Below are 22,077 nucleotides of genomic sequence, written 5' to 3' on the forward strand. Positions count from 1 at the left end.
TGCCGAGCTGAAGATCCACTCCCTTTGCAACCCCCTTGATTGGAATACTTTCCGAGTTCACTGTTTTGATCCGACCCCATTCATTATCTATCTTAAGGCCTAGTTTACAAGCAGCCTCCTCAGACATGAATAAATCAGAAGCGCCTGTGTCGACGAGCGCATTCAATTTTCTGCCGGCCACAATGATGTCTACAAACATCAAACCATGGCTCATTCTATCTTCGACACCCCCTAGTATCGATCCAAGGTTGTTATCCTCCACATCGGACTCCCCCTTTGCTTCCATAGCCTTGAGAGCAGCCTTCTTTGGACAGTCCTTGATCATATGTGGACCCTCACAGTGGAAGCACCTTATAGGCCCACTCTTTCTCTTGTCCCAAGGTTTCTTACCATCGCCGTTCCTACTGGGCCTTTCTTTATCTCCCCCACTATTACTCTTTAATCTGGGTTTAGAAGAATTGGAATTGTCTTTCCTCCCACCAAATTCAGCAAGTGATTCTGCTACTGACATAGCCTTGGTGAGCTCTTGAACTCCTCGGCGCTGCAACTCTTGCTTCGCCCACGGTTTTAATCCGTCCATAAAGGAAAAGAATGCCTCTTTCTCCCCCATATCTGAGATTTGGAGCATAAGCTCGCTAAACTCCTATACATACTCCCTCACAGTGCCTTGTTGCGCAAGCCGACGCAACCTTGCCCGAGCCTCATCCTCGGCATACTCTGGGTAAAACTGTGCTTTGAACTCACATCGAAACTCCTCCCATGTTCCGATTTCAGACCCACCACGTCTCACATCAGTGGACCTACGACGCCACCACAACAAAGCAACGTCAGATAGATACATCGCAGCAGTAGTTACCTTAGTGACATCCTCCGTGATGCCTTTGGCACAGAAGTATTGCTCGATTTCCCACAAAAAGTTGTCCACATCTCTTGCGGACCTTATTCCCTTAAACTCTTTGGGCTTGGGAACATCAATATTGGGCTTGGGTGCGGCAGCCGCTAACCCACCATTGCCCAAGGCAACCTTGTAGATTGTGAGTTCACCCTTGAGCTCCGCAATCTCTCCCTTCAAGGCCACCACCATAGCCTCAATGGCATCATCTCTACCAGTCAACTGTTTCATATTATCCGTCACATACTCTTTAAGCTGCTCCTGCATGGACTGCAGCCCATCATGGAGCCTATCATCAACATCTTCAACCCTCTCCTTGATATCCCCCATTGAACTCTCGAGAGTGACGACGCGATCCTCTAAAGCTGACAATATGTCCCTTGAGCGACTGGCTTTCCTAGCCCTCCCACGGGTCTCCACTCCCTCAACTTCTTTTGACATCTTTCAACGGTGGTTTCGAACCTTAGCTCGGATACCAACTGTCACGGACTTAGAGTTTTCCCACGCGATCCGTGCGGCCTTAGGCAATTTCTCTGCTCAAAACGCCTAAGTCAACCTAACTTGTAACAAAAAAAGATTCAGCAGCAAAAACGCCCAAGTCAACTTCACTCGCAACAATAAAGGATTCAATAGAATTCCCTTAAGATTTTCACGAAGAACAACAGAAGAACGAAGTAAGAACGACCTTGAAAGATGAACAAAAGCAAGAACACTTGAGAGAAAAGTTTGAATGAATACTCTCAAAATTCTTATTAATAACTCAATGAATATACAATGAGCAAAGAGGTCTCTATTTATAGTTGAGCCTCACAGTATATCAATAGCTATAATTAAAAGCTGAATACAATTAGAACTCTAAGCTTACATAACCAGCTATATACAAATAGAACTCTAAGATTCCATAATTATATCTTCTAGAACACTTCCCATTTCTATCAGGCTCTTGAGATGGGCTTTTAATCTCTCCAATCACCGGGCCAGTTTGGTTGGGCCAGTTTGGTTGGGCTAAATGACCTCCCTCGAACACGATGAATCGCACCAGTTTGTCATGGTTGCGAGCACCGACGCGCAACCCATGACATTCTAGAACTATCTATTAACAGCAAATATACACTAAAATTTACTCTACTTACATGGGTGAAACAAAGTTCAACTTTTAAAACTCATTTTTGCTTTTAAAATGACCATTGTAAAAGTCAAAACTTGAAAAACACAATTTTGACCAATTTGAACCTTTCCAACAATGAAACAAATTTGTTCAAATGATCAAATGATATAATTACCAAGGAAATCTAAAAATCAAATTTCAAAAGTATACTTCCTTGAATTTGGACTCAAAATGGTTAATTATGCTATATTTGAAAGCTCTTTAAACCATTTAGTGAAGTCTTATAACCAATTTAAAGTGTGTCTAAGTGGTTTTCATGTCCATAAATTATTAAAATCAAATTCTTATCATTTAAGCTTAAAGAATTTTGTAAACTTGTGTTTAAAATACTAAAACATAAAGCTTTGCAAGTTTATCAATTTTTTTTGTCTAAGCAAGCTTAAAACTAAATTATCAAAATGTTCAAAAAAATTTCCTAACAGTCACTTAAATGAATTTTAGAATTCTTTGCAATATCCCTAAGCATAATTTTAACAAGTTCAACTAATTAAACAAAAAAATCATGCTTAGAAACAACTAATTAATAGGCAACTAATTAACATATACAATAAAGTTCAAACTTCGAGGTTATCCATCTTTTTTATGTGTCTAGAGCATCCAAATTGTTGTGCTTTGCTCCTCAGTGCTCCAACAACCTACAAGAGACATTTAGATTTTGGTTGTCTTAGACAACTATGTAATGTATGACCATAATAATGGAAATGTTCACACTTTCACATATTTGAAAGAGTTTTCCAAATTGATTTCATTTTCCTTTTTCAAACTCTCAAATTTCATTTTCAATTTTATTTTTTTTCAAACAATTTAACTTTCTTTTGGAAATCTCAAAGTTTATTTTCAATTTTTCATTTTAGCTTTTCAAATCAACTTTTGTTTTCAAAAGAAAATCATTTTCAATTTTGAATTTTGAGATAATCCTCCAAGCACCATAATCAAATGCTTGGACAAATAATTTCGTCCTCACTTTCCAACTGGAATGATTTTCTTCATTTAAGAGTGGAGGGGACATGATGGAATGACCTTGCAAACTTGTTGACCTTGACTCAAATGTCATCTAAACTCGATATTTTTGACCTCGAAGCTTTGCTCTCGATGGTTAAACCTTTGATGCAGACCAAGCTCTGGAATAAATTATTAGCTCTAGTATTTTAAAATTCTCTACAAACTCTTCTAAATAATGAGGGAAGGAAAGAAAAACTTGGACTTTTCGATTTATAGTGGTTCAACCCAATTGTGTAACTCCACTATTTTGGTATATCTCAACCAAAGATTTACCAATTCACTATACTTAAATTATTACCTTTTAAGGAGAGAGTATAATCTTTACAATCTCTATCTTTTTCACAAGATTGAGATAGAACTTTCCCCCTAACTTTTGTGGCTAAACTAGAACTCTTTAGCTTTTATGAGGCTCAACTATAACCCTTTACAAATTATCTAAGATCTTATAACTCAAAAACCTTAAGTATCTTTTTGCAAGTAGAAAGAAAATATGTAAACAATAAAGGTCTCTCAAAGGTGTATGCTTACAAATATTACGCTCTTTCAAAAAATTGAAATAAGAATGATAAATAGATGTAACAATAAGCACCTAAAGAGATATGTATAAGAGAAAATGAAGAAATAAAGAATTTAAGTACTTTTATCTTGAACTTGATGATTGGATATCTCTATCTTAAGACTCAAATTGTATTTATACCAATGAACAAATTTATGGATGTTTATGACTGTTTAGGATGAAATCTAGCCGTTGGAAGTATTAATTTCAAGTTTAAAAACTATCCTACACATCATGTCTCGAGACATCTCTTGAGACAAGGCTGAAAAATAGTTGTTATCTAGTCGTTGGCAGACCATGTCTCGAGACATGAACAGTGTGTCTTGAGACAATATGTTAATTATCTCTAAACATGTTGCACAATGTCTCAAGACAGACAACTCCTTAAGCAGATTTCTGTTTTGAAATTTTCATGTCTCGAGACTTACACATCAATGTATCTTAAAAATATTTTAAAACACCTTAGAGCACTTTGGTATTAATCTAAAAACATTTAGATAAATTAAAACACATTTAAAGAATATTTTTGAGTATTTTGCAAGTCTTTGAAAATGTTTAATAAATTTTTTAATTATATTTCCCCAAATGATTTAGGATATAATTTATCTTAAATGTTGTTATATCAAAAGTTTAGGACATCAAAGCTAACAAAACTCTTATTTTGAATTCTCGTTGGCTGAGTATTGCTCTATAAATACTCTAATTTCAGTCAATGGAAGTATATTTCATTTTGCCTTATTCTCAGCTATGATAATCAAAGCCTTCAAAGTTCAAATGAGCAAAATCTGATTTTTTTTTCCTTTTTCTCTTTTCAGCCCTTTTTTTCTTCCTTCCTATAAACATGGTTGATACTACAATTATTAATGTCGATAACATAACCACTACCAATACCATTATCTAATTCAACCATACTTCTCAAGTATTGATCAAAGTAATTGGCAGCCATAATTTGATGATTTGTAAAGCACAAGTAGAAATGTTAATGTATGGTCACGATCTCTTTAGTCATCTAGATGGAACAACAGTTGCACCAACCCAAACTCTAACTAATGAAAATCGCACAACTGATTTTGCATATCAATAGTGGTTCCGTAAAATCAAGCTTATTCATAATGCTATATTGGTCTCTACCGATCCTACATTTGCCTCCATTGTAGCTCTCTCTACCACTGCACATCAAGTTTCGCTATTTTTACACTCAACATTTGCTAGTAAATCGCAAAGTATAATTATCAGCCTCCAGAATTGTCTAGCTTGCATCACTAAAGAAAATAGGTCAGTTACTAACTATCTTTATGAAATTAAATCCGTTGTCAATGAATTAGCAACTGTATTGTTCAACTAGTTAGAATTCTTCAAGTTCTTGGCCTTGAGTACAAAGATATATCTGCTGCCATCCGTTATCGTGAAAGCACTATCATCTTTGAAGAACTGTACGAAAAACTACGTGATCATGAAATTTTTCTAAAAAATGAAGAGTGCAAAGAAAAGCCTCTAGTTACAATTTCTATTGCCCAACAACTTAATTTAGGTCATTTTCGACCCAACAACAAAAATGACCACCGACAACCAAATAACTTCAAAAATTCATCTCTAGGTAATCAACAATGACGTTTTCCATCTTCCAATTGAAACAATAATCAATGGAGGCCTCATTGAAATTTACAATAACAAATTTCACCGCAATAGTTTTCAAGGAATATTGTCTACTGTCAGCTCTATGGTTGTCCTGGTCACTTTGCAAAAGTTTGTCACACAACATCACATAATCAATATCAAACTCAGGCAAATTATGCTACTTAGTTTTATTCACAACCCAAACCATGGGTTGTAGACTTGGGAGTTTCTCATCATATCACTTCTGATGCACAATCACTAGCTACTACACAGGACTATCGTGATTCGAGTGAGATCACTATGAGTAACGATCACACTATTCCAATTGTCAAGTTTGGTAATACTAATATAATTGTTTCCAATCTTCAGTTGCAATTACAAGATACCCTTTATGCTCTTGATATTAAGTGAAAAATCATTTGTCTCTCAATTCTATCATGATAACAAAACTTTTATTGAATTTAACCCCTTTTATTTTTGTGTGAAGGATCTAAAAACGGGGGTAGTTCTAGCTCATAGATGGACTAAGCATGGACTCTATAAATGGCTTGAAAATACAAGCATACTTCCCTAAACATTCCTAGATACAAGAGACCCTTCGATAGACCTGTGATCTCGGCGTTTAGGACACCCAAATAGTAGGACTTTAAATAAACTCTTGGATAATTGTTCAATTCCTTTTACACTTTCCACAAGTTTAATTCCTTGTAACTCATGTCTTTCTAATGAGATGCACATGCTTCCTTTTTCGAAAATACCTTGCAAACTCAATGTCCACTTGAAGTCGTTTACAATGATTTATGGAGACCTTTTCCTATTTTGTCAAAAGATAGAAAAATAGTATTATGCTCTTTTCGTGGATATTTTTTTAAATATATGTAGCTATATACCTTAAAAACCAATGATGAAGTTCAAGATGTGGTCAAACCTTACTTGAAAGAAAATTTCAAACAAAAATTCTTTGTATTTATACAAATGGAGGTTGTGAATTTCAAGGCTTAAACTTCTAGTTTAGTACACATGAAATTGAACATTTACTTTCCCATTCTTATACACCTTAGAGAGTTGGCTTAGTTAAACGACAACATTGTCATGTTGTCTATACAACCAAAACATTGTTGCATTCAGCCTCCTTACTACATGATTTATGAAACTTTGCTTGCCAACAATCTGTGTATTTAATTAACAAGTTACCCGCTCCAATTTTATAAAATAAAAGTCCTTTTCAAAGAGAAAACGTAATTATGACTTAATTAAAACTTTTGGGTGCTTATGTTCTCTTTGTTTAAGACCATACACCAAACACAAATTAGAGCCAACGTTTACTTAGTGTGTGTATTTCGATTTTTCTAATAAAAACTATTGTCATCTTTGTTTTGATCCAACAACATTAAAAATTTATTTGTCAAGGGATGTAATCTTTTTTTGAAAATGTATATCCTTATCAATCTATATTTTCCCATATAAAATTTAAATTTAAAATTATATCTCGGGAATATGTAGAAAAAGATCAAGATTGAAACCCATTATCCACAACATTAAATCTTATTCCAAAACTTCCACCTTTTACTTGTCCTCCAAGAGAGTCTGTTGTTGCCCATCGCTCACTACCTTTTGCGAATTCAGATACATCTCCAAATCTTGATACTTGTGAAACAATTGTTCCTAACAAATTTGTTTTATTTCCTAAACTAATACAAACATACCAACTGCTGAAATTTACTAAACAAAAAATATATGGATTCTAAACACCCCATTGATGCTCCCACTACTACTCACTCTTCCATACTACCATCTACCCTCACAACATACGAACCAAAGTCACACTGAGCCAAAATCAACCCATCCTATGATTACATGCTCAAAAGCCAAAGCATTAGTTGATTATATTTGCTCCTACAATACCTTCCTACACCCCCTTCCACATATAACCAAGCCAAAGAAACATCCACATTAGGTTGAAGCTATGAAATTTGAATATCAAGAACTTATGACAAATCAGACTTGGGAATTGGTCCTTAATGATCCCTCTCGAAACGTAGTAGACTGTAAGTGTCACGGGCCGCCGCGGTTCAAAGCCCGTGATTATTGCAGAAAGAACATCCCACGAAGGTCAATCTATTAAATAGGGCTCATTTAACCCATTTTAATTGGCCTGATTTGAAGAAAAAGTGACGAAGCTAATTTACTTGAAGCCTGGGCGACCCAGCGAAGCCCTTATGGAAAATTAGAGCTACCTTAATAAATAGGGAAAGTAACCTAGAAGATTTGTAATTTGATAAAATTTGATTTGTAATCTTAGGGATTATGTAAATCCTTTAATTGTAGTTATGTTTTGATCTCATCCGTCGATGTAAAGCTAGTTGTACCATTGGATTTGGGGGAGCTTAACTATAAATAAAAGTCCTCCCCCTCATCTATAATCATCCATTATATCCTATTCTTTGAGTTAAAAAATATATTGAGAGCGTTTACTCAAACATACTTGGCGTGCTTTACTTTTTTGTGGCTATTCTATTTTTTTGAGCTTTCTTTTGTCTTTGAGTTGCTTTCGATATATTTTTGGTGCCTTTGAGAGATTCTACGAGAATTCTCACTTTGCGAGAGTTAGACTGACTTAGGCGCATTTGAAATGAAGAAATCGCCTAAGACCGCACGAATTACGAAACGAAAGGTCTAACCCCGTGACATAAGTGGCTTTTTCGCATTCAATATAAATCCATGGAACGTTTGATAGGTATAAGGTGAGACTTATGGCAAAAAGCTTCAATCAATAACCTGGCCTTGATGTTAACAATACCTTCCTTTGAGATCATCTTACAAAGGATATTCATCTGAGACAACCACTGGGGCTTGAAGATCCCATTCTTCCCTCTTATGTATGCAAGCTAAAGAAAGTAATTTACGGCCTTAAATAGGCTTCTCACGTTTGGTACACTAAACTTCAGAATTATCTAGCTATTGTGGGCTTTTCGAGGTCCAGATTGACTCATCCTTATTTATCTTTCATAATTATGGATTAATTGTTTGTGTTAATTTATGTTGATGATATTATTGTTACTGGAAATACTACAAGTGGTGTCAAATCTATTATTGATGGTCTTGCTAGTCGATTCTCTCTCGAAGATCTTGGGTGTCTTTTATACTTCTTGAGAGTTGAGGTAATTTACTCCTCTACTGGCATTATTTAATCCCAACAAAAATATATACTAGATATGCTCAACGAATTTCATATAGATTCAAGCACCCTTACGATCACTACTATGGGCTCCACCATAGTTTTTTAAAACTCTTACTGGTGTCACTATTGATGGCTCTTATTATTGACGCATCCTTGACAAGCTTCAACATTTGTTGTTTACTAGACCTGACATTGGTTTTACAATCAACAAACTCTCTCAATACATGCATTCTCCTAAAGAGTGTCATTGGAAAGGTGTAAAGAGAGTTCTTTGGTATCTTAATGGTACTTCTAATTATGGTCTTAACATTTCCTAAGACCTTAATAATATCTTGCTTGTCTATTCTGATTTTGACTGGGCTTGATGGTCGTACTTCTACCACTTGTTATGTGGTTTATCTTTGTAATACACCCATCTCATTGTCTTCTAAAAAAACAATGATTTGTCTCTCAATCATCTATGAAGGCTGAGTTTAAAGTTGTTGCTACTGCTCTCACAGAGACCAACTAGATCACAAATCTGTTGCAAGAACTTCACTACAACCTTACTACTACTATTCGGATATTTTGTGATAATGTTGGGACTGATTATTTTTGTGAAAATCTAGCCTTTCATGATCATATTGCCATTGATATTCATTTTTTTCTTTTTTGCGAACAAGTTCAAGCAAACTCATGCTACAAACCACGTTGCAGATATTCTTACAAAACCACTTCCAGCTGCTACCTTTGATAAATTCTTTGTCAAGCTGGGATTACAATTCCTAACTTGAGGGGCATAATAGTCATAAATTTGTCAAAATTTTTAAACTTTTAATCTCTTTTTGTTAGGATATTTTGTTAGTTGATTATTATCCTTTATTGTGTTTTGATTTATTTTGAACTCTTATTTTGAATTCTTGTGAGCTGATTATTTCTCTATAAATACTCTAATTTCAATCCATGAAAGTATGTTTCATTTTGCTTTATTTTCAGTTTCTTTACACATCTTTTATGTTTTCTTGATAACTTGTTTCTAACTTGTATGTAGGGTTCAGTTTTCTTTTTCATTAAAAAACATATCTGGCTTATGTTTTGGGTTGGATTGGATTTTGCTTTTTCACAGGATCTACAAAATTCAAAATCTTCTTTTGAGAGAAGCCGCTTCAATTTAGTATGTTTTCTGTAGCTGCATGTTTTCCTGTTTAATTCTATTAAGATTATGTTTCCATACTATTTCATGCTTCATTTGGTGACTTTGCTTTGTGGTTTAAGGAAAACAGGTAAATGCGCTAATGAATATTGAAGCTAAAAAGAAGTACGAATTTGTGGAATCTATAAGTGCAATTATGGATAGCCATCTTAAATATTTTAAGTTGGTTTGTATTTCCTTTTATGATGTATTGCTTAATTTTTTATTTAGATGAGACAGTTAACAAGTCTTCTGTGTGTGGACTGAATATGATTGGTTTCTTACTGTTACAGGGGTTTGAATTATTGAAGCAGTTGGAACCATTTATTCACCAGGTAATATCTTAGTCTTATGTATATATATATAGAGAGAGAGAGAGAAGCTAAGGAGAGAATGTCAGAAAGTTGTTGACTACTACCGTCCAATTAACTGGTTTAATTATTTAATGAAGGTTGTTCTACTCAATGATTTTAAATACAAGTTATTGTGATGTAGTCGGTAGAGTAGAATCAATAACTTCTAGAAATTTTTCCATAGAGAAGTTGGCTCCTCCAAATAACTGATCCCGCAGTGTTGGAATTTAAAAAAAGAATTTTGGTCTACCTAAATAATCTATGCAGTTATAGGTAAACTGTAGTATTCTTTTGGAGTCTTTAGTTTAAATATTTTCATACCTCTTTCTATTTCTTTTTCTTTTATCAAACGTATGATTAGATGTAAATGTTTTCGGTTACAAAGTATATATAGATAGACAAGGATATAGAAGAGATGCACAGCTATATTCTTGTGTGTTTTTTTGGAGTTACCTTGCCAAAGTGTATTTTTTGGTCATGCCAAGGCATACGAATTTATCTATTTCCTGAATGCAACATTATATATGTATCTATTTCCTGTGTGTTATATAAATGCATGGTTAAATGTATTTCTCTGTTAGACCTTTGACATTGAGTGCAGAATGCTTTCACGTTTGTCATTCTAAACTGGTGGCTTTTGATCCCATGTCCTTACCGCCTGTCCTTTTTATTAAGTTTAACCTTATCTGATTGGGTTGCTTTGTAAATGTGGTCTCTTGATGACAGAATATATTTATTTTTAATTTTCTTTTATAATAGGTATATACATATGCTCAACAGGCAAAAGAATTAGCAAATGCTGAGCAGTGTAGCCTTGAAAAACGTATTCAAGAATTTAGGACCCAAGCAGAGATAGATATTATAAAAGCTTCAAGTAACATAGAGCCTTCAACAAGTTCTGTTGGCATTTGCGTTACGGGCATGAATTCAGACAAAAATATAGAAGCAATCATGCAGTCCTCAAGAAATGGGGAGGTCAGTGAGTGACCTTCATATATATATATATGTATTTGTTTGGCTGTTATTTTTAGGCATCATGTTTATTTCATCGGTGTTATTACTGGGAGAAATGATATAATCATTCATTCTACAGGTCCAGACAATCAAACAAGGATATTTGCTGAAACGTTCTTCAAGTTTGAGGGGAGATTGGAAGAGGAGGTTCTTTGTACTTGATAGTCAGGGGACACTATACTATTATAGGAATAAGGGTATCAAACCAACGGTATGTTATATTACTTCAGAACTGTGCTTGGTTGATCAAGTTTAATCATATAGGTTGAAACATTTTGTCTACTAATTATGATTATGGATAATGGGGATATATAACTGTAACCGGATTTTAGTCTTAGTGCTTGCTAATTGTAGGTTTTGACATATTTGGCTGTGCGTGACAGACATAGTTAAGAGTTTATGTGGTTTTGTTGCGCTTTAATGGTGTCTTTCAGTTTGAGAATAAATCTATTTGAAAATGAAATATTTTGGGGCTTAAGTTTTCAATTTTATTTTGATGAGGCATGCTTTTTTACTTTATCTGCTGTATTCCAGGGTTTTCTCCATCATTATGCTGGTTCAGCTGAATATAACGGTGGTGTATTTGCTAGATTTCGTGCAAAGTATAGGACATCATCTTGCGAAGACAATTTGGGTTGTCGTACCGTTGACCTTTGTACTTCAACAATAAAGATGGGCGCAGAGGATACAGATTTACGGCTTTGTTTTAGGATCATATCTCCGCTGAAGACTTACACGTTGCAGGTGATATTGACTGATCATTGGAATTTTTTTTTCTTCACTTTTTCTGAACTTATCAATAAGGTCAAAGTATAGCAAAGTCTCAAAATCATACATTTAGCTGACTTCATGTAATATGACAGGGTATTAGTTCTTCGTTCTTTTTGTTGTTGTTGTTGTTGGATTTTTGCTTGTGACTTTATGTGTATTTTTAATATCTTATGAAACCTTAACTTTATCTATTTAAGATTGTCTAAAGTTTGAACTCCTTGACTGTATGATTCATAATGATAGAGAAGGTATAAGGCACTTAACAGTATTTTGCTACCTTGCTGTTTTTGCAAGGTGTTGAAGAGTTTACAATATATCATTTCAATATCTTCAGGATTGAAAAAATATTTTGGATAATGCAGTCAATGTTTCTAACAAATTTCTAAAATGGAATTACTTGAAACATGAAACAAGTCTTATTAACCTCTTCATATGTTGATGGAATTTATTTTCAATGATTATACTTATGAGTGATGAAGATTCCAGTTCAGAAATAGAAAGTTGTTGTCAAATAGAGTTAAAAAAACTATATGAAAGGTAGAAAAGGTAAAAATTCATTCTTCTATTTGAATAGTAAACCACAAGTCAATGTCATGATGATTCTATAATGCACGAAAGGAGTGCGGACAAGGCTAATTTTAACACAATATAGTGATCTAAATGCACCGAAGATGAAAATGTTTTAGTGAAGAGAGTCAAGAAAGGCTAATGATATATTAATTTGATAGATTAATCAGCACAAGTGATCTAGACAGTTAATAATGCGTTGGAAATTTTGTTGATTAAGTCTAGAAATTGTGGTATTAGAGTATTTGCTCTGAGGAGGTCCCCAAGAAAACCAAGAGAAGAGAAGTAGTTTGCCTTGGTGAATCCCAAATGATGAGGCTATCTGGCATAACATGGTTGAAAAAATTACTTAACAAGATTTACTGACTGAAAAGATGCTTGATTGATGGATGAAGATTCCTATATTGATCTGATATGATTTTCCAAGTTTTTCTAGTTGTCCATGCCTTTCAGATTTTGGGAGAGGTTTTTGAGAATAGGTGCAAGTGTGATCCAATAATTTCTGGGTAATAGTACCTGTGAGTTCAAATCAGAATCCGGTTACCTCATTGATCATTAGAATATTTACCTTTCTTGTGCTGTAGTTACAGTGAGTTTACTATGGAAATTGGGAGTAGAATTCTGAAGTTCATTTTTCATGTAGACGTGTTTATATTATGTTATATTTTGAGCAGATGAAACTTAGTTTTGGATCATCCGTCACCATATATCCAATGTTTTTGGAACTGGACCAATGGACGTACTGGTCAGGTCATCAGTTCTAGATCTGGCCAGTCCATCTGGTTCAAATCAAATAAATTATTAAAAAAATTAAAATCCGGTTCAATTGTCCATACCACTTCACGTGTCAACCGGTCTGATTTGGTCTAGTCTGGCTTTGAAAACACTGCATATTTGAATCATAAAGTGCACCAGGTTGTGCTTATTTGGGCTGATTGGATTAGAGAAAGAATAAATTGAATGTAGGGTTTAGTATTAGCTACAAGGTTGAAAGAAAGTAATAAATGACTGTCTAGATATTGTTAATTGTGACTCTATTAGGTATGTAATTTATAAAGAGGAGAGGCAGAAGATAATTTACTTATAGGATCAAAGCACAATGAACGATATGGAGAACTGTTGGTGCAACTGTGTGTAATATGATGCATATGCATTTGAAATTGTAAAATATTGCGAATTTAGTGGGTGGAAAACATGTTCAAAGCCGAGATGCGAATGTAGCAGCGGATGTGTGCTAGTATAGTCAAAAAGGAAAAAGGTGAGAAAGAATGAGAAATAAAGTTATTTGTCAAATAGTGGAGTTTGTATCCATTAGAAAATTTAGATATTTTAGGAAGGTGTAATATAAGTAGAGATGTGTAAGCATTAAGGATGACTTGATATACGCAGGGAATAAAGAGGGTAAAAGTGAACCAAGGGATGAGGTAATAAGGATGTCAAATCCAAAACATCGTTCAGAAAGCATACTTGGAATAAAGGAAACAGATTCATGTTGGTAACCCCAACTCACTTGCATGAACATGAGCCTACAGGCCTCCTTTCAGTATTCTTAAGAACTAGTAAATACTAAAAATCATAGGGCCACCATGTAAGCAAAAGTTTAAAACTGAGAGTTCGCACCTAAAGATATTAATGACAATGATATCGATATGCTGACTAAATTACTGTGAATTTCAGGACAGTCTTCAATTGAAAATTGTTGGTAGATGCTTAAGAGTGTTTGCACAGGTGTTGATGAACAGAATTGGACATGATTTATAGAGCATTGGACCTGTGATACTGCAAAACTATTTCCTTTCACAGATTATTAATATTCATTTATATTTATGTATGTATGTAGAACTGTCTGTGCATGTTTTTCTTGTGAAAAGATTGAATGCCAGTTAAATAAACTGATTAATACAATTAGGAAATGGCATCTGAAGTTTTTGCAATAGCTATTCCTGATGCCTTATACTTGTTACCAAATTATTGGTTGCTTCTAACGTATGATCAAATAAAAAAAGTTATCTAGAAACAGTTGAAACAATGAAACTTCCCAAAACATAGTATACAATTTCCAACAATGGCATGCCTTTTAAAAGCAGTTGGAACCAATTGTTTTTTTTTTCTTTCCTGGCTATAGTTTTGCACTTACCGCTGTGCATGATCTAGAGCCCCTAGAAAGAGAACGAAATACGGATCAAATTCTCTAGTACAAACTTGAGTGTAAAACACTTATTACTATTATATTTGAATTAGGTAACTGAATGTAATCAAACAAAATATCTTCGAACTGTTTGAATTAAGCTAGAAAATAATGTTTTCTTCATGATGTTTGTGCTGATACTTTTTGTCTCTGGTTTTGGCAGGCTGAAAATGCGGGAGATAGAACGGACTGGGTTAATAAAATAACTGCTGTTATTACATCTCTTTTGAGCTCTCATATCCTGCAGCAGGTTCTTTTTTGCCTTTAAAGCTATATTTTTCTATTTTTGTGATGTTGAAATACTGGTTCTCATTAAATTGCTACTGATAGTGATTTGGTTGTCTGTTGTGGCTGCATCTGGGAAAAAAGCATGTGGAAAACAACGATTATGCTCGCAAAGCTTCTTCTAATGTTATGTTACGTAATAACCACCATACTTCAGATGATCAAATAGGCAACAGAGCAGAATCCGTTTCTGCAGTCCTCAGAGAAATTCCTGGAAATGATGTTTGTGCAGAGTGCAATGCTCATGAACCTGATTGGGCTTCTCTTAATCTCGGCATATTATTATGCATCGAATGCTCTGGTGTTCACCGTAATCTTGGTGTACATATTTCAAAGGTGCAATTTATTCATCAAAGAATAGAAAGAGACCTTATGGCCTTCTTTTTACCCTTTAGTTCATTTTAGTTTTTTTTTTTCTTTTTTTTTTTTCCTTCTATGCTTGTTTTTTAGTTTATAGTTAGTAATCTATGTTAGGTCTTCAGCATGTTTAAGGTCTACTAGAAACATAGAGGTTATGTTCTTTGATATTGCTAAAGTTGAGTGCCCACTTTTAGCTATGGTGTACTTATTTTTATGTTCCGAAAGTTATTCTATATTAGAGACCTTCAAGATTATTAGGTTGCAGTAAAGGTTTCTTCTTACTTTTCTTCTTGTCATTGTACGTACATATTACACTTTCCACCTCAATTTTCATGCAGCTATATTGGACTGTTGAACTGAATTCCACATTATTGTCTACTGAAGTATTTAGTTCCCTTCATTTCCAACACTTTTGGATTTTGGGAGAGTCCATTGTGCAACTTATAACCAACTTCGATGCCCTATGATTAATATTCGGAGAATACATTTAGTTCCCTTCATTTCATTTCAGTGCTGCAGCAGACTAATGGGAGAATCTGTTGTACAGTTTCATACCAGCTTCTATACTTACAAATGACTTTGGAGCCAACCATTGACTTATTGCCTGTGAAAATACGGTGTACAAGTTCAGTGAAAGTTTATTTACTACTAAAGTAACGAAATGAGAAAATTTAAGTCTCAAAAGAACAAATAAGAGGGATGAAACTGAGAAATAAATTGATATCATGATCTTTCATTTATTCTAAGTGTCCTAATAAAAGAATACTTTATTCTGTTTGCAGGTGAGATCTTTGACGTTAGATGTCAAAGTGTGGGAACCTTCAATTGTGGAATTATTTCGTACCCTGGGAAATGCTTATTGTAACTCTATTTGGGAAGGTTCACTCCTTAAGAATGAGAGGTAAGATATCCACAGGTTGAAATAACATTATATATGCATATATGTGTCTGTGTGTTGCTTGTAACTAATCTGTTAATTGGTAATGCTATTTCTGTATGTTAAACTGTAATTCTTGGTTTCTGATAAGCATATACGGTTCCTATAGTAGATCAAGGTAAGCAAGACGGAAAAGTTAGTGTGCTTTATCAATATTGAAATTATGCCAACTATGAATTTGTATGTTTGAGGTTTATGCATCTCTTTTTGTTCTTGGAATGAAATTTGTATTTTCCTTTTTGTATGTTTTCATGTGATATTCAAAATCATCTGTAAATTAGGTTAATGAAATATCTTAATTAGGAAGATTGTTAGAAGTCGATTATTTCTTTGGCATTGAAGAGGTTAATTTTTAATTTTAGAAAGATGTTGGCTTTAGGAGATCTTCTTTAATTAAAAGTATCTTTATGGTATTAGTGTTTAGAAGCCTTTCTTTATTTAGAGTCATTGTTTTAATTTCCTTAGTTTATAAGTCTTTTATTCAAACAAGTAAAACCTATGTCACCTTTATTTAAGAAGCTAGTTGGAAGCAATAGAATTAAGTCAGATTAATTCAATTTTAAGAGGTTTAAGACTGTTTCTAATAAGTCTAAGGTAAGGATTCCCTTTGAAGAGTTCCACCCATTCATCATAGGGGATTCATGTGGGAGTGATGAAATTAGAGATGAATACTCTAATATCTTTAGGAAAAACTCACTCAACAAATTATATATTTCTCAGAAATATGTATAGATATATATACATGAAGCATTGAATCATGTAAGGAAAGAATATCTCTAATCAGAATCTCTAAGAATCAACTATTCAATGCTGTCAAACAAATCAAAGATTCTCAACACTCCCCCTCAAGTTGGTGCATAAATGTCTCACATGTCCTATTTGCAAAGAAGATTCGTGTTGCATTGGATTTTGAGCTATGCTGATGACCACTTTATTGTTATAGTACAAGGTCGATCCATTTCCATTCAACAACTTTAGCTCTTCCAATACCTTTTGCAGCCATAATAGCTCATAGACACCTTCAGTCATGGCATTATATTTAGCCTTTGCACTTGATCAAGCAACAACACTTTGTTTCTTGCTCCTCCAAGTGACTAAGTTTCCTCCCACAAGAATACAATAACCCATTGTGGACCTTCTGTCATCAAGAGAGCCAACCCAATTTACATTTGTAAGTACTTCTATCTTGAGATGGCTATTTTTGGAGAAGAGAATACATTTGCCCAGTGTAGACTTTGAATAGCACAAAATTCACAATACTGCTTATATATAGGCTTTGTAAGGATCATTCATAAATTGACTTACCAAACTAACTGCATAGGCTATATCAGGTCGAGTATAAACGAGATAAATCAATCGTCCAACGAGTCTTTATTATTCTTAATAGGTGATTTTGTTGGTTTACAACCCAACATGTCAGTCTTTGTCAAAAGATCTTAGACATACTTTCTTTGGGAAATAAAGATTCCCTCTTTCAATCTGGCCACTTCTATTCCAATGAAATATTGTAACTTCCCCAAGTCTTTGATTTTGAATTCTCGAGCCAATTGTTTCTTAAGCCGGATCATTTCTTCCCTATAAGGAGAGTAATCTTACCCTTGTGATGTTTTTTAAAGAGAGTATGATCAACATTACTTTGTCGATTGTCAAACAACACCACGACCTTACTAAATCTTTCAAATTAGGCTTTAAGAGATTATATTAGTATATATAGGGTATTTTTCAATCTGTACATTTATTCTGATTATATTTATCCTCGAATCCTAGAGGAATTTTCATATACACTTCTTCTTCCAGGTTTCCATGTAAGAAGCCATTCTTTACATCAAACTGTTGTAAGTCTCAGTCGAAATTTGTTGCACATGATAAAAGGATCCTAATCGTTTTCAATTTAGGAATCGGAGCAAATGTTTCTTTATAATCCACTCTATTCGTATGAGTGAATTCTTGCACTACTAATCTGGCTTTGATTTTTTCAATTGAACCATCAGCCTTATACTTGATAGTAAACACCCATTTGCAGCCAACCGTTTTCTGCCCCTCAAGAGGATTAACCAGTTCCCAAGTCTCATTTTTTGCTAAAGCTCGCATTTCTTCAATCATAGCCTTCTTTCATCTTGGATCAGTGATACCTTCTTTTTAATCCTGTAGAATTGATATAGAAAACAAGGATAAAGTAAAAACCCTATGGGATGAGGATAAAGAATCATAAAAGACAGTTAGAGATAGGATGTAAAGTACAATTTCTAACACCTTTTTGTTGGGCTATTGCTAATCTTAAATCAGTACCAAATTCAAGTAAAGAATACTCACCTGACAGTGAAGAGTCAGGGCATAGAGCAGGTTGTATGATGGCATCTTCTTTCTTGCCTTTTCTAGTGTATGTCCTAAATTAGGCCTATCAAACAACCGTCCACTAGTCTTCTCTTGAATTAAAGTCTCTTCTGAAACTAAATTCTCTCTAAGAAGAGTAACAGAGCAATGTGTCATCTCTTCATTTTCAAGAATCTCACCCTGAAGAGATGGTTGTGATGAAGAAAATTTGAGTTCATCCTCACAAAATGTTACATCCATACTTACATAATACTTTCTAGATGACGAATGATAACATTTGTAACCCTTCTATGTGGGAGAGTATTAAATGAAAGCCCATTTGACTACTCGAGGATCCAATTTGCTCCCATGTCAAAAATGGACAAAACAAACACAATCAAATACCTTCGGTGAAACCGGGTAATCTGTCTTTCTTGTAATATCTCTATGGGAATTTTAAAATCAATAACTCGAAGAGACATCTGATTAATGAGATAAGTAGCAAGCAAAATCGCATCCCCCTATAAGGCTTTGGGAGGTTCATAGTAAACATAAGTGATCTAGCAACAATAAAAGATGTCGATCTTTTCTTTCGGCAACACCATTTTAAGCACTTGTACTGGGATAACTGGTCTAATGTAGAATCCATTGTGATTTTAAATAATCATTAAAGTTATACTCGGTTTTATTATCAGTTTGCAAAATCTTAACCTTAGCATCAAATTGAATAGTAACCAATTTATGGAAAGAACGGAAATACAAAAAAAATATCACTTTTGGACTTTAATAAAAAAAAATCCAAGTGAAGCAGCCAATAAATGTAACAATCCAACGATTATTAGATAACGAAGTAAGGCGAGTACGGCCCCAAACATCAAAATGAATAATCTCGAAAGGAACAATACTATTATTACGTAAAAGATAATGTTTCTTGTATGGTTAGCAAATTCACATGTATCACAAACTAAAGAATCCAACTGAGTTCTTGAAAACAAATTAGGAAATATCTTGGTAATAACAGTAAATGATGGATGTCCTAACCACCTATGCCACTAAATTATCTCCTGGTTGACATTTTTATTCTCTCCAAATAAGGCTTGAGACATACTAGACTATCGATCTAAAAGATCTAAGTTATCACACAATTTACCATTGCCAATCGTCTTCTCTATCTGGAGGTATTGAAAGACATAACGGTCGGGAAAGAATTCAAGTTTATAATTTAAAACTTTAGTGATAACACTAACAAATAAAAAGGTCACTAGAAATTTAGGGACATAAATGACAAAATAAAGTGATATTAGGAGTACAAACAACAAAACATGTTCCAAAAATGGAGGTAAGTGAGCTATTGGCTATTCGCACGCTATCTTTAGATGGACAAGTAGTATAGTTAAATAAGCTTTTGTTTGACCCTGTCATATGTCTATTGCACCGGAATCAGTAATCCAAGATTTAGAAGTAGATAGAGAATTTAAAACAGTACCTGATTTCGCATGATTAGACTTAGCACCTAAGGTAGAGCCTAATTGAGACAAAAGACGTCGGAGATGTTGAATCTCGTCTGATGTAAAACTCCTAGTAAAATTGGACTTGTCCTTTATTGTCGTAGAGTCAAATTTGCCTGGGACCGAGAATTACCCCCTCGCTTTCTACCACGACTTCAAGCGGGGCGACCGTATAACTTCTAGCACGAATCTTTAGCCTGTCGAGGCTTATCACAGTAGTCACACGTCAAGTGATCCTTGTCAGACTTACCATCCAATGGACCATCTTGGTTAGTAATAAGGCCAAATTTTTCAATATGTGGATTATAGAGCATAACAACACGTCGACTCTCCCCTTGTTGAACATAAGAGTATACCTCATGAAAAGAAGAGAACGGAGTTTTGCTAATAACTTGAACTTGAATTTGGTTATGCTCAGTATTCAACCCCGCCAAAAAATCAAAAACTCGCTCATTCTCCATCATCTTCTAAAATTTCCTGCACCATTAGTACAAGTCGCCTGAAAATCTTAATAACAATCAAGTTCCTACTACAAGCCACTTAATTCAAAAAAATATTAAGAAATCGGTAGCTCCCCCTATTTTGTACCATAGACTTTATTACAAATCTCAAAAATTTGCACACCATTCCCAACACAAGAGTAGGTGATTGTAGCAACGTTCCAAATCTTTTTAGCAGTAGCAAATAGCAAATAAGTTTTGAAAATATAAAGTTACATAGAGTTGATAAGTCATGTCATAACAAGAGAGTTCGCCGAATCCCATTGACTAAAAGTTGAATCAGTGGGATCAGGTTTTGACGTGGTATTGGCGATGTATCTCTGCAATCCACGAGCCTTGATAAACAACAAGCAGGACCTCGACCAAACAAGCTTCACAGGACTAACTTGGAATGAGGGATTATTAGTTGAAATCACGAGTTTCACATCTTTCGACATAATGTTTAAAAAACAATTAATACCCTAAAAATTTGCTTGGAAAAATTATAACAAAGACCACTAAAATAACACAAAAAAAACTTAGCTAAAATACACCACCAATTAAAAGAGAATGATCGGAAGTGAGTAGGGAGCACTTCGACGATATCGGAAAAAACGACGGTAGCAGGTGAAAGCCACGCGCGATGCATGAAACAAAGAAGTAGAACCTTGTGACGGCACGTGATGCCCATGCACAAGTCTTTTGGTCACTAAACTCTGAGGTTTCATCGACAATTGGATTCCGACTCCAATGATAGGGGTGGTGAGAGAGAAAAAAAGCTAGGGTGGAAAGTATCAATTTAGTGTTTCTAGGATTTTTGGAACAAAACTTGAAAAACAAAATTTATCCCAAAAAAAGAAAAAAATCTGATAACATGATCAAATTAGAGATGAATACTCTAATATATTGAGGAAAAATTCACTAAAAAAACTATATATTTTTCATAAATATGTACAGATATATATACATGAAGCATTTAATCATTTAAGAAAAGAATATCTCTAATCATAATATCTAAAAATCAGTTATAATCCTTAAAAATTAACTATTTGATGCTATCAAACAAATCAAAGATTCTCAACAGAAAGAAACTACAAGAAGGGGAAAAGCTTTGATAAGTTAAACAATTTTCCTACAAATCGTCTAGTGACTCAATCCATAACTCAAGACTACAACAATTTGGCCTTTGAGCCACACACCGTAGGCGATCCCAAATTTAAAGAGGAATTTAATGCAAAACTGGAAAAAGAATCTAGGATGGCTAAAAGTATCAGCAAGTTGGGCAATAAGATATTGAAACAATTATTGTTGCAGATACAAGATTTGATAGCTTTTAATCAAAATCGTGAAAAGGAAAAAGGGTTCTTACCCTTGTGATGCTTTATGAAGAGAGTATGATCAAGATATTATGTCATCTCTTTTTTGTCTTATTCTATGTTACTATGTCATCAACATATACTAAAAGAAGAGTGATCTTACCCTTATGATGTTTTATGAAAAGAGTATGATCAACATTCTGTTGATAATAAATAGAGACCATGGCTTTTATGAATCTGTCAAACCATGCTCAAGCGTCACAAGTCGTTGATAAAAATCCATGAAAATGCTTACAAAACGTCCCATGGATGTCAATTAATTAAATGGGTCTTATTTGACTAACATGAATTGGTCCAATTCGCAGAACAAATGGAGAAACCCACCTACTTGTGTAACAC

At 34.3% G+C, this 22,077-nt stretch overlaps 1 protein-coding gene across 9 annotated transcripts in view; it reads left to right on the top strand.

Annotated features, from left to right (window-relative positions):
• The window catches only part of LOC107886342 (ADP-ribosylation factor GTPase-activating protein AGD2), a 50,707-nt gene that overhangs the window by 12,528 nt on the left and 16,102 nt on the right, over window positions 1–22,077 (top strand). For 6 of the 9 annotated variants that reach the window (XM_016810251.2, XM_016810254.2, XM_016810260.2 and 3 more), the window contains 9 exons: window positions 9,522–9,569; window positions 9,679–9,774; window positions 9,881–9,922; window positions 10,700–10,915; window positions 11,034–11,165; window positions 11,489–11,698; window positions 14,644–14,730; window positions 14,850–15,101; window positions 15,908–16,026. In XM_016810251.2, the coding sequence (XP_016665740.1) occupies window positions 9,522–9,569; window positions 9,679–9,774; window positions 9,881–9,922; window positions 10,700–10,915; window positions 11,034–11,165; window positions 11,489–11,698; window positions 14,644–14,730; window positions 14,850–15,101; window positions 15,908–16,026 (1,202 nt within the window). The remainder of the gene's footprint in view (window positions 1–9,521; window positions 9,570–9,678; window positions 9,775–9,880; window positions 9,923–10,699; window positions 10,916–11,033; window positions 11,166–11,488; window positions 11,699–14,643; window positions 14,731–14,849; window positions 15,102–15,907; window positions 16,027–22,077) is intronic. The other 3 variants (XM_016810252.2, XM_016810253.2, XM_016810255.2) reach the window with 3 other exon arrangements.

Source organism: Gossypium hirsutum, chromosome A03 (assembly GCF_007990345.1).
Source record: "Gossypium hirsutum isolate 1008001.06 chromosome A03, Gossypium_hirsutum_v2.1, whole genome shotgun sequence".
Taxonomy (NCBI): Eukaryota; Viridiplantae; Streptophyta; class Magnoliopsida; order Malvales; family Malvaceae; genus Gossypium; species Gossypium hirsutum.